Source organism: Petromyzon marinus, chromosome 72, assembly GCF_048934315.1.
Source record: "Petromyzon marinus isolate PM22_M1 ecotype Great Lakes invasive population chromosome 72, UKy_Petmar_22M1.pri1.0, whole genome shotgun sequence".
Lineage (NCBI taxonomy): Eukaryota > Metazoa > Chordata > Hyperoartia > Petromyzontiformes > Petromyzontidae > Petromyzon > Petromyzon marinus.
In genome coordinates this window covers 7,245,791-7,259,609 of record NC_133738.1, presented here as the reverse complement: position 1 = coordinate 7,259,609, position 13,819 = coordinate 7,245,791, and the positions used below count along the sequence as shown (strand labels likewise).

Genomic DNA, 13,819 nt, shown 5'->3' with positions numbered 1-13,819 from the left:
TCGCCACCACCGCAGCATGATGACGATGATGGCGGCCACTCCGTTGAGCTGCCGCCATCATTTGTGGTGGTGGTGGCCAGGTCGCTTCTGACAAAGAGCTACACAGCATCTCAGTGGAGCCTTACCTTGGAAAGTAAAACGTTTCGTAGTCTCGTCCTGTTGTGTGGTTTGACACTAACTTTGTTTGTTCTTTTCTTGCCTCGTCTCTGTGTCTCTGTCTTCCTGTGTCCCCACGTCTCGCCATGTGTCTGTGTCTCCCCGTGTGTCTCTGCGTGTCCCCGTGTCTCTGCGTGTCCCCGTGTGTCTCTGCGTGTCTCCGTGTGTCTCTACGTGTCCCCGTGTCTCCCCCCCCCCCTTCCCGTGTCTCCCCTCCCCCCGTGTCTCCCCCCCTGTCTCCATGCGCCAGGCGAGTCTGTATCGTGGAGCCTACGCACGCTTCTCTCCCTACTAGAGACGCCACCACCGCCACCACCGCCACCACCACGACAACCAAACATGGCCTGCGTGACTGCCCGAGTGTTTGTGTGTACGCACGTGTGTGTGTGTACGCACGCGCGTATGTGTGTGTGTAGGCGCTTATGTATTCTTATACGTATATGGGTGTGTAGACTCGTGTGTACACACGTGTGTGTGTACACACGTGTGTGTGTACACACGTGTGTGTGTGTACAAACGTGTGTGTGTGTACACACGTGTGTGTGTGTGTGTGTACACACGTGTGTGTGTGTGTACACACGTGTGTGTGTGTGTACACACGTGTGTGTGTGTGTACACACGTGTGTGTGTGTGTACACACGTGTGCGTGTGTGTGTACACACGTGTGCGTGTGTGTGTACACACGTGTGCGTGTGTGTGTACACACCCGTGCGTGTGTGTGTAGACAACCCGTGCGTGTGTGTGCACACACACCCGTGCGTGTGTGTGTAGACAACCCGTGCGTGTGTGTGCACACACCCGTGTGCGCGGACGCGCGCGCGTGCGTGCATGTGTGTGCGCGTACGCGCGCGTGTGTGTGTTTTTGTGTGTGTGGGGGGTGGAGCGGTGGCGCAGTGGTTAGCACGCTGCACTGCACCGCACCACGAACCCCCTTTGGGGACCCAAAGTTCGATTCCCTCTCTAGGTCGACTCAGCCTCAAATGAGTTACCTGGTGCAATGATGTGTCGTAGTAAACACCGCTACTTGGGAGAGACAAAGGCGGCCGGGCGTGGTGCTGGCCACCCACCCCCTCGTATAGCCACAGTGCTGGCCTTCATAGGTGCTCGCTAAAGGCACTTGCCCCTACAGCGTGGTAGAGGCTACCTTGGGGAGCTGTGTCTGTGTGTGTCTGTTTAAGTGGGGAGCGGTGGCGCAGTGGTTAGCGCTACGCCGCGCTACGAACCCGGCGACGATTATCTGAGTCGGTCCAGGGCCTCCCCTAGGTCGACTCAGCCTCAAATGAGAACCCCCCCCAGTGCGGTGGAGTAGTAAACATCGCCACTGGGGAGACAAAGGCGGCCGGGCATGGTGCTGGCCACCCACCCCCTCGTGTGCCACCGTGCCGGCCTCCGTAGGCGTCGCTGCTCGCTAACAGCACTTGCCCCTACAGTCTGTTACGGGGCGATCTTTGTCAGTTTAATTGGGGAGCGGTGGCTCCGAAGCTGGAGATGGGAGTTTCGATTCCCGCTCACGGCCGACACTGTGGACTGAATCCGGTACCTGGGCGTCCCCCCCCCCCCTAGGTCGACTCAGTCTCAAATGAGTGTACCTGGTGCAGTCGTGTGTAGTAAACATCCCCACTGGGGGAGAGACAAAGGCGGCCGGGCACAGTAGCGCTGGTCACCCACTCACCCCCTCGTGTGGCCACAGTGCCGGCCTTCATAGGGTGCTGCTGCTACTCGCTAACAGCACTTGCCCCAACAGTCTGTGTGGGCTATACAGAGGAGGGGGATCTTTGTGTACACGTACCTGTGTGTGTCTGTGGACTGCCTGCATTGCGAGCCTGCCTACGTGTACATGTGTCCGTGTGTGCACGTGTCTCTGTGTGTGTGCGCGCACCATGTGCGTGTACCCGTGCCTGTGTGTGTGGACTGCCTGCGCTGCCAGCCTGCCTGTGGGAACACGTGTTCATGTGCACGTGCCTGTGTGTGTATGCACCAGTGTATGTACACCTTGCCTGAGCACACATTCCTGCATGTCTACACTTAGTGCGTGTGTACACGTGCCTGTGCGTGTGTACGCGTGCCTGTATGTGTATGTACACGTGCCTGTATGCGTGTGTACACGTGCCTGTATGTGTGTGTACACGTGCCTGTGCGTGTGTACACGTGCCTGTGCGTGTGTACACGTGCCTGTGTGTGTGTGTACACCTGCCTGTGCGTGTGTACACCTGCTGTGTGCGTGTGTGTACACGTGCCTGTGTGTGTGTGGGGAGCGGTTGTGTAGTGGTTAGCTCAATGCGCTATGAACCCAGCAACCCGAGTTCAATTATTTTCACACCAGTGACGATTATTTGAACCGGTCCTGGACCTCCCCTAGGTCAATTCGGCCTCAAATGAGTACCTGGTGCGGTGTGTAGTATACATCGCCACTGGGGAGACAAAGGCTGCCGGGCGTGGTGCTGGCCTTCATATTTGCTCGCTAACAGCACTTGCATCAACAGTATGTTAAGGCTATACGGGGGATCTTTGTATACACGTGCCTGTGTGTGTGTACACGTGCCTGTGTATGTGCAAATGCACCTCAACAACCACAATAGTAACAGCCTACAGTGCCGCCAACACCACCGCCATCATCATCATCATCAATGTGATGATGAGATATTAAGGACACTAACGAGGTGAGACACTGACACTAACGAGGTAAAATAGTGACGAGGTGAGACATGGACAGAACACTAATGAGACAGAACTCTAACGAAGTGAGACACTAAAGAGGTGGGACATTGGTAGAACACTAATGAGACAACTCTAACGAGGTACACGTACGTCCATTGGGAACGAGATCGGAAGAATAAAAAACTGATGGCGTCCCACCATCTTACGTATGCCATTGGCCCAAGAAACTCTCCCACCTCCCTCAGATGTTGAGTTGGGCAAGCCTCGGTGCCCACAAAGTTATTCCATTTCAGTTTTTCTTCCGGTTCGGTTCCGAGGATGTACGTAGCACGCACGCACGTATGTACGCCATCGGGAACGGTGCCGGAAGAAAAACTGATTACGTTTACACCATGTGCGTACGTCATCAGGAACGGGATGGGACGAAAAAATGGAGCGGGAAAAGGTGGTTAAGAGGCCTCCGTCGAGAAATTCCTGCGTAACATTTTAAAATTTTAATATATTTAATTTTACGTCAAACTTTCAACTTCGCATTTTGAAGAGGCACTCCTCAATGTGCGAGGCCTACCTTTCCCCACCCCCCCACCTTAAGCTGTCCCTTGCTTGCCTTGCTCCTAAATCCTGGCGCTTTTAATAGCTCATCACCGTGTTCCCCCGGTGTAAATACATCCGATTCTGATTCCGTTTTGGACCTGAACGACAAATGTAAAAAAAAACCAGAACGTTAACAGCGTGGCGCGGTAATCAACAGCATCATCAGCAAAAAGCACACACTCTTAAGTTGGCTGGTTGTTGTCAGATATCCTAAAATTATCGACCTATCCCAGATAGTATCACCCTCCAGGAACACAATTTAGCATAACCTGGAGCAGTGGTTCTTAACCGTTACTACTCAATCGTTACGACATTTATAATGTGAATTAATACATTGGGTTTGACGAAACGAAGTAGTTGTGCTTAACGTGCCCGTGGTTAATTTGTGTTTCGATTTCGCTTCTAAAGAAATCTGGCCACGTCTCGCACCCACCCAGGTTAAGAACCACTGCCCTAGAGGGGGATGGGTGGGGGGGTGTTACTCTGTGGGTATGAAACTGACGATTTGAGATTTGCAATTGCGTCAACTCACAGATACCCACACGGCCTACTAAATATCCCTCCTCTCCGGGAAACTCTCCTGTGCCTCTCATTGTCGTCTCAACATCATCACCGTCATCCTCCATCATAATCATCACGATCATTCTCGTCTGGTTTTTAAGTCTCATTGTGATGTAACGTCTTCACACACACACACACACTGAACATGAACACACACCGAACACACGCATGCACGCACACCAAACGCACACACAGCGAACATGAACATACACACACCGAATACACACACAGACTGAACATGAACACACACACACAAACGCACACGCACGAACACGTGCGATCGATTTCACGAGGTGACTCTTAGCAGCCCGCCAGAGGTATACCGCTGTGTATGCGTGTGTGCGTTTACCGCTGTGTATGTGTGTGTGCGTTTACCGCTGTGTGTGTGTTTACCTATGTATGTGTGTGTTTACCGCTGTGTATGTGTGTGCGTTTACCGCTGTGTATGTGTGTGCGTTTACCGCTGTGTGTGTGTTTACCTATGTGTATGTGTGTGTGCGCGTTTACCGCTGTGTGTGTGCGCGTTTACCGCTGTGTGTGTGTGCGTTTACCGCTGTGTGTGTGTGCGTTTACCGCTGTGTATGTGCGTTTACAGCTGTGTGTGTGTGCGTTTACCGCTGTGTGTGTGTGCGTTTACCGCTGTGTATGCGTGTGTGCGTTTACCGCTGTGTATGCGTGTGTGCGTTTACCGCTGTGTATGTGTGCGTTTATCGCTGCGTGTGCAAAGTTGACGAGGGGGAACCGCTCGCGTACTCGAGCCGCAACCCTTCACGAATCAAGACAATTTAAAAAAAGCGTCGCTCGTTGGAATTGGTTTGGGTATGTTAGGGGTGGGTGGGAGTTTTAGGGAGTGGGGGTGCGAGTCCTCTGCGTGCGGAGCGGCCGCCCCCCACCGACTCTCTCGTTCAGTTTTGTTACCAAAATCATCGCGGATAACGTGCCGTGTTGGCACGCGTTCGACTGTGTAAATAGAGAGGGGGAGAGAGAGAAGGGCGACGTGGTGAGCTACGCGATTCACCGACCCACGTGGGGGGCGCTGGGTGTTTGAAGTTTCCTAGGACAACGCAACAGCCAACCGCTTCCCACCACAGTTGCGTTGTAATCGTAAACGACGGACGACGATGCAGTAGAATTCGTAAACCGCGCACCAATGTACGTTCGACCTCTCCGACAGAGAATCATCGAGAAGAAGATCTTTATTTTGGACTGTAGCGAGGAAATCTGATTAAGCTAATGAAGCTATTATTTTGTGTGTATCACAGATGTCCCCAGCAGATTGTCACAGATGTCCCAGTAGATTATCACAGATGCCCCAGTAGATTCTCACAGATGCCCCAGTAGATTGTCACAGATGTTCCCAGCAAATTGTCACAGATGCCCCAGTAGATTGTCACATGCCCCAGTAGATTGTCACAGATGCCCCAGTAGATTGTCACAGATGTTCCCAGTAGATTGTCACAGATGTCCCCAGTAGATTCTCACAGATGTCCCCAGTAGATTCTCACAGATGTCCCAGTAGATTGTCACATTTCCCAGTAGATTGTCACACATGTCCCCAGTAGATTGTCACAGATGTCGTCTTAGAAAGACGACGATGATATGGCAGGCGTGCATGGGGAGGGGGTGGAGCCTTCGTTCTCGAGTGAGGATTGTTTGGCCAACTCTGTAAGTGGAGTCACCACCACACGCCATGGGGTAAGGAGTTTCACAAAATGCGTGTGATCCACTAACCCTCACCTCCACAGTACTGGAGCACGGGCATTACATAAGGAAGCAAAGCAGCGCCCGTCTGATTGGCATCAGTACACCCACCTTTGCACCTCCGATTTTTGCACGGTTGGCTACGTACGGTGCGAAATAAGTTCAACATACACACTGCCCATAGACTCAACACTACCTATAGACTCAACACTAAACCCGGATTTTCAAATAGCTGAAAAGACCGATCCGAGAGCCGCAGATTCTGCTGCAGTGTGGGCAATGGTGTGTCGTGGTGGGCGATGGTTGGGCCTTCTTGGTGGTGAGGCTTTCCTTGTGTTGTTACCGATTTTCCTTGGCGGGACGGCGAAGATCTTTTTTTCCAAGAGTGTGACCCCCTCCTCCACGTGGTTCTGTCCTGTGCGATGTCCTCTCAGTTTCTGGTGTTGATGTGGCACTTGTTAAGGTTGATCCTGATGTCCTTATTGCAGTACCCTAGTGAATTTGTCAGGGCAGCCGATTTTTGACGGTTCATAGAGTCGAAGGCTTTTGTAAGGTCTCTAAAGGCCATGCAAAGTGGTTGTTTTTGTTCCCGGCATTTCTTTTGCAGTTGTCGTAAAGTGAAACCATGTCTGTTATACCTCTGGATGGGTAAAAGCCACACACTGTTTGATTCTGGGAAGATCTCTTCTGACAGGGGTAGGAATCTTTGCCAGTATACTGGTATTTTCCCAGTGGTCGGCCTTGTCCCCCTTTTTAAAGATGGAAACAATCATGGCAGCTCTGAGTTCTGTTGGGATTCCCTCGTGCCAGATCTTCAGGAGGTGGGCATGTACGTGGGTGGTGTAAGAGCTCTTACCCACCTTTCATTAAAATGTCTGCTGGAATCCCATCAGAACCAGGGGCCTTGTTATATCTAATCCTCCTGATGGCATCTTTGTACCTCATGCATATTGGGTGGTTCTTCCATGTCCTCTTATATGGGTCGCTGAGGGATTCTGTCGATGAGTTCCATCTCAACAGTTTTGCTTTTGTTGATTTTTTCCAAAGTGTTATTTCCACCGGGATTTGATTGAATCATCATCCTGGAGCAGATTTTGTCTCTTTTGAGTGAGGGGGCTTTAGGTCGTGGTAACTGGGTCCATATACTGCTTTGGTTGTGTGGAAGAAGCCTCCTTTGGTATCGCCGGAGTCTGCCAGCTGCCGGATCTCCAGGGCTTTCCCTGTCCACCATTTGTTTCTGAGCTCCCTCGGCGTTGGACATTCGCCTTCGCTCAGGCGTGAAGCCTCTCTTTCGGCCTTGCAGTGTGTGCCATTCTGCCACGTGCAAAAAGGTTCTTCGTTTTGTGTCGACGAGCCGTTCAATTTCAGTGTCGTTCTCATCAAACTACTCTTTGTGCTTTTTTATCTTATAGCCAATGGTATTCTAGCAGGTGTTGAGGATGGTAGACTTTGATATCATCAGGATATCCTTTGGGGAGTTCTGCACCAAGAACAGTCTGGAGGTGTTGTAGTTCTCCGGTATTGTCCAGACACTCGATGTTAAGTCTCGGCCGACCCAGCGTTTTTTGCACACTCCTTTTGCATCAGTCCAATGGACGTGGTGGAGCGGATCAGGCGATGGTTTGTCCAAAAGTCGTCTGCACTCGTCATTGCCCTTGTGATGTTCACGTCACGACAATCCTTGGCTCGGACAATGACATAGTGGGATTGCCAGAGTTTGGAGTGGGGACGCATCCAGGATGTTTTTAATTAGTTTTTTTCTCACGAAGAGCGTGTTGGTGATGATGAGGTCATGTTCCGTACATTTGGTTTGGAGAAGAACTCCATTTGAGTCGTATTACCGGCACCTTTCCAATCGTGCCTCTCCAAAGCTTGTGGTCCTGGCCGACCCTGGCATTAAAACTCAACACTACCCATTGACTCAACACTACCCATAGACTCAACACTACCCATTTACTCAACACTATCCATTGACTCAACACTACCCATTGACTAAACACTACCCATTGACTAAACACTGCCTACAGACTGATCACTGCCCATCGACTCAACACTGCCTACAGACTCAACACTACCCATTTACTCAACACTACCCATTGACTCAACACTGCCCATAGACTCAACACTACCCATAGACTCAACACTACCCATAGACTCAACACTACCCATTTACTCAACACTACCCCCATTGACTCAACAATACCCATAGACTCAACACTACCCATAGACTCAACACTACCCATAGACTCAACACTGCCTACAGACTCAATACTGCCCATAGACTCAACACTACCCATTGACTCAACACTACCCATTGACTCAACACTACCCATAGACTCAATACTAGACGTAGAATCAACACTGCCCATAGACTCAACAGTGCACCTTCGATTAAAACAGTTGGATACGTACGGTGCGAAAGAAGTTCAACATACATACTCTTCCCATAGGCTCAATACTACCCATGGACTCAACACTACCTATAGACTCAACACTGTCCATAGACTCAACACTACCCATAGACTTAACACTGTCTATATACTCATTTCATTTATTTGGTATAGCCCTGTTAGCCATTCGGCTCTTGAATCGGGTGCAACCGAAACAAAACAAATTAACAAGAAAACATCTTAAAGTGACTATGTGACTGTGCAAACAGAAAATCCAGGAAAAAACAGAAAAATATTCCTCAACACTACCCATAGACTCAACACTACCCATAGATTCAACACTGCCCATATACTCAACACTGCTTCTTTTGCACCGTATGTAGCCGACCATTCCGACAAGAAGTTCAACATGCAAATATGTACATGTATGTTAAACTTCTTCCGTACCTTACGTAGCTGACCGTAGCTAATCGGAGGTGCGGGAGGACGACAAACTAAACACGAATAAATGAGTTTGTCAGTCTAGATGATTTAAAAGTGCATCATAGCTCCCAGTGGCTTCCTAATATCGGAAGAAAGAGCGTTCCAGACGGCCGGGGAAGCAGCAGTGCAATCTGAATGCGCCGCGCGATGCAGTAAAAAAATAATTAACTTGTTCAGCTTCACCTAATTTTTGGTTTTATACAGACAGAGAGTGCCGTCCATTTCACCAGGGGGAGGGGGACTTTGTGAATCGTTTTGATCTGTGTTTCGTCCGCAGGGTCAGGCTCGATATTAAATAGGACATTCTGCCGGTTTAACCGTCATTCGACGACTGATGATGCTGCGGGTCACGCACACACGCTGGATGTGCCCATAGTTGTTCTCCGGGGGCGGATTACAAACGTTACACGAGGAACGACTGATATTAGCCAATCAAACTGTGTGTGGGGGGGTGTAAATGGAGAGTGGTAGTGTAGTATAGTGGGTTAGCGCTACACTGCACAATTTGTGTTGATTCGGCTTCAGTCGATCCCCGGCACGTCGCTCAAGAGGTTGACCAGGGCAGCCCTCCTGACAATGTGTGCGATTCGTTGGCAATCAATTCATTGGAACGGGTAGTCTCGTGACACGCCCCCCCCCCCCCCCTTTCGTTTGATTAACGTTTTTTCATCCATCACAGGAAAACTCCTGTGAACCGAGATAACTGTTCATCGAATGTAGGGCTTGCACGCTTAAAAAAAGGTATCCATAACAGAAGAGGTGTAATGTTAAACGAAGCCATCCCCGAGGTCTAAAACGGCTCATTCGATGGGACGTCTCCGATTGGTCGAGGGGCGCGTGGCTCAGCCCCCACTTTACGAGTAGCTCGGATTGGCCAAAGTTGGCGCCACCGCGTGCGCGCGCTCACGCACGTGTGTATATAACGTAAGCAACACGTGACCGCTAATAATAATGGACGTTAAGGTTTTGGGTAGGCAAAACCTTAACGCCCGGAGGAGCGACGTTAAGCCGATGTCACCGTTAACCGAGGGACTGACTCCAGACTGCGTTTCGGGCATGCATCGGTAAATGTTAATGTATATCCTCCTGTTTCGGTCTTAAATAGATGAGGGATATATTTTTATTGTTATCCCTCTATTTAAGACTGAAACAGGAGGATGCAAAAAAATAAACATTTATTTAAAAATAAATATTTATCCTCCCCTGTTTCAGTCTCAAATAGAGGGATAAAAACAATTATATAAAAACATGTATCCCTCTTTAAAAATAGAGGGATGAAAATACCCATTTATGCCCCCATCTCTTTAAGACTGACAGGAGGGATACATGTTCATTTCTATCCCTCTATTTGAGACTAAAACAAGAGGAGGATTTCTCCACAGCTCTGGCTGTCGCCTAAAGATGCTGGTTGTTGTAATTACCGGCGACACATCACGGTTACTCAAATTGTAAATGTCGTGGGTTAACTCCCAACGCACGACAACCGGTTTAGTGCTGAACTCGGTTAAACGAATATTGCGCACGTTTTTGTGTTTACGTGAGACAAAACCCCCCTTTCACCGATTGGCCGATGTCGGGAAGTGAATGTTGTGGTGGCGATGTTTAACGACGCAACATTTATATTTTACACGCGATCTAACCCGACAAAAAAACCCCACCTCTGTCTGTTATGGACAATATTGATCGTGATAGCCCTGCGACTACTGCTATTACTACGTTTTAAACGTTATGCATCGGTTGAGTCCCGTTGCGGTCTGCTTTTATTGTAGCACATCATCCACCTATTGGCAAAATCTTGCAAGAGAAGATTTATTTTGCGCAAAAGGAATAACCCTGAGGAGTGTCAGAGGAGGGAAGGGGGATGGGAGAGAGAGAGGCAGGGGAGGGGTCCTGCCATTCCGAAAATGTTTACCAAAAAAACCAATGCCTAAACTCGCCAAGTTTACAGAATTAATCAAAAATACAAAATTAGTTAATAAATAGAGGCTGGCCGAGCTGGCGAGCTGTAGGATTTCTTGGACAGCGTTCGTGAAAGGGTTAACGGTTATTCGCCAGTGCTATGGCGGGGGCAGTCCCTGAAAGGGTCACTTTAAAAACGTCCATGGAAGCTTCAAACCCTCGTTTGGGCGACCCCGAGGGGTGGTGTGGTGGGTCTGAGTGTGCCGTCACTGTTATATAGAGAGGAGCTGAGCTGCCTGGAGTTGTATCTCACCTAAGTGGACTTTGTGTTACAATGAACTTTTTTCTGTTGTTACAACTGCCGCGGATGAATTTCCCCGCTTACAATGTATCATTATTACTACGTTATTTTGGCTGTCACACTTTATATATTTTTTGTTGTTGTTGACGTGTGACGTGCTGTGTGCGTCTCTCATTCTCAAATCAGGACGTGGCGGTGGCTGCGGGAGGGGGGGATCTCTGTGCTCCCGTTTTGTTTTTTTACCGAGCCCACGCACGTGCGGTGTGGTGGTGGTGTCGTCTTTATAATTATAATTTCACGTTCGTTTGTTTTGTACGCGCCGGAGTGTTTCTCGTGTGTGCGTGTGTGTGGTGTTGTTTTTTTAAAGTGGATTCTGTGTTTGTTTTTTTTATATATATTCGTCGTCGTTTTTTTTGCCGTCTAAGAAGTTGCGTGTGCATGCCGCGTCGCGTCAACGCTATAACCGCCATAAGTGACGTCGTTCCCTTGTTACTCGCCTGTACTCCCACACAATTGTAACAAGTTTATGCAGTATAAACCCTGCGCCGGTGGTCGTTGTGGTTGTTTTGGTGGTGGTGGCGTGGTTAGAGAGAAACTCTTCGATCTCGCCAAAACAAAACAAAATCCGTTCTATTTCCCTCCCAGGGCCGTATAGTGTATAGTGTCGTGTGTAGCGTGTAGTGTATAGTCTAGTGTGTATAGTATAGTGTGTAGTATATAGTATAGTGGAGTGTGTATAGTGTGGTGTGTATAGTAGTGTGTAGTGTATAGTAGAGTTTGAGTATGGATCCCTCGGTCACGAAAACTTCAAATCTATAATGAATCGCCTCTACGGGGAGGGTTTCCACACTTCTGTTAGAGTTCTTAACAGACAACGGGACAAGAAGGCTAAACTAATCGAGTCACTAACCTTCCTCAAGAGATGCCGCGACAACAAGGTAATACCTATCGCATTTACACTCACTTCTGCTGCTGTCACTTCTAACGCTAAAGTATTTTGCTTTAAAGCCAGACTATCACTAATCTCAGGGAGAAGATTGCTCCGGTTTGAACTTGATTATTTAGACAAGACTCTTATACAATCATACCTAATATTAACAGAAAAAATGTCCACTTCATATTGAGACCCTGTTGACAACATGACAGTCTCTGCTAATTCAATGTCAACCAAATGTAAAGTTAACTTGATCGCTAAATTCAACCTCCTGTCAAAAAAGAAGCCAGATCCACACGCTAAAAAGTTAGATGTTAAAAAGATTGTCAGCAATCAGAGTAACATCCCAATTACTGACAGCCTGAAATCGGTACTAGCTAAAGGGTTGAATTTCGCAGTCACCCCTAAGCATATCCCAGTGGATGATATAATCGCCCAGGTCAACGTAGCCCTCAAAGGCTTGGGACACATCCCAAAAGACGTTGCTAGAGCTGAAATTGCCACCAACCTTAAAAATGCTAAGAAACCCATTAGTAACATCAGCAAAGACGAGCGCTCTGAACTCGCAAATTTGCAAAAGAGGGATGACATAGCCATCCTCTCGGCTGACAAGGGCAATGCTACGGTCATGGATAAAACCACATACAACAAAATCCAGGATCTTAATGATGGCAGTTACACCAAAATCAACAGATCCTACGAACAGCCTGACGACAAAAACCAATAATTTTAGCTGTTCGACTTCTCTAATCGAACCAGTCAAACGGCTCTTCCTAAAACCTGCTACTAGACCACCCAGATTCTATGGTCTTCCCAAGATCCATGAAGATGGTACTCCACTTCGGCCCATCGTCTCCACTATCAGCTCACCGACCTACAAACTGGCCCGTTTTCTGTCTGATACCTTGCTTCCATTTGCTGGCAAGACTCCCTCAGCAGTACATAACTCAGCTCACTTGGTCTCTAATCAAGGGCATTTCACTGTCCCCAGATGATTTGCTCGTCAGCTTTGATGTGGTTTCTCTGTGCACCAAGGTTCCTGTGCCTGACACGTTAGCAATAATTAATTATTTAGTCCAACACGGACTGAACCCTGATGTTCCTATTCTGGCTAGGCACTGCCTTACCAAAACTTTACCTGGAATGGCACTTTCTACAAACAATGAAGGTACCCCCATGGGATCCCCCTTATCACCAGTGATAGCGAATGTTTTCATGGATAAATTTGAAACAGATGCCATCAAGACATCCACCCTACGTCCTTCCTTGTGGAAGAGATATGTGGATGACACTTTAGTAATTTGGCCACATGGCCGTCCAGCACTGGACCAATTTCTCAACCACATTAATTCCATACACCCATCCATCAAATTCACCATGGAAGTGGAGAAGGATGGTACGCTTCCGTTCCTGGATGTTTTGTTTGAAAAGAGACCTGGTGGCTCTCTGGGACACTGTCTACAGGATAGCCACCCACAGATTCCTATCTGAAACCTGATTCCCACCACCATCCGGCACAGAAGAATTCCCTCATTAAAAACACTACACCATAGGGCCCACTGCCTCTCCGACCAACACCACCTAGCCAGTGAACTGGAACACGTACACCAGGCCCTTAAGATGAATGGATATTCGGACCGCATTATCCGCAAAGCTGTTTCTCCAACGATGGAGAAACAACCCCCTGAGACAGCGACCAAAACCATCATGTTACCATACATAGCAGGCGTTACCAAAAAGATTTCCAAAATCTTAAACACAAGATCCAGGTCTGATTCAGTACAGGACACAAAATCCGTGATCTAATCCCATCTGTGAAGGATGTCGTTCCTGACATGCAATATCCTGGAGTCTACAAACTAAGTTGCACCTGTGGTGATTGTTACATTGGGGAAACGAAACGTCATGCCTCGGACTGGGTTCGCAAGCACAAGGCAGATCTGAAACACGGCAGAACCAATACCTCGGCAGTGGCTGACCATTGCTATAACGCTGTGGGCTCTCGTGATATTGTTTTCTCTGAGACCAAGGTGCTCTGCAAACCTTCGGGCTACGATCAAAGGTTTGTTCATGAAGCCATCCAGTTAAATAAACAGACATAACTTAAACCTAGAAAATGGATACAAATTGAGCAATCATTGG

At 48.5% G+C, this 13,819-nt stretch overlaps 1 protein-coding gene across 1 annotated transcript in view; it reads left to right on the top strand.

Moving 5' to 3' along the window:
• LOC142906939 (RNA binding protein fox-1 homolog 2-like) overlaps window positions 1–11,286 on the top strand; it is a 73,008-nt gene extending 61,722 nt beyond the window's left edge. Inside the window, exon 10 of the mRNA XM_076055733.1 lies at window positions 407–11,286. Coding sequence (XP_075911848.1) covers window positions 407–451 — 45 coding nt within the window. The 3' untranslated portion in view covers window positions 452–11,286. The remainder of the gene's footprint in view (window positions 1–406) is intronic.
• Window positions 11,287–13,819: the final 2,533 nt, after the last annotated feature.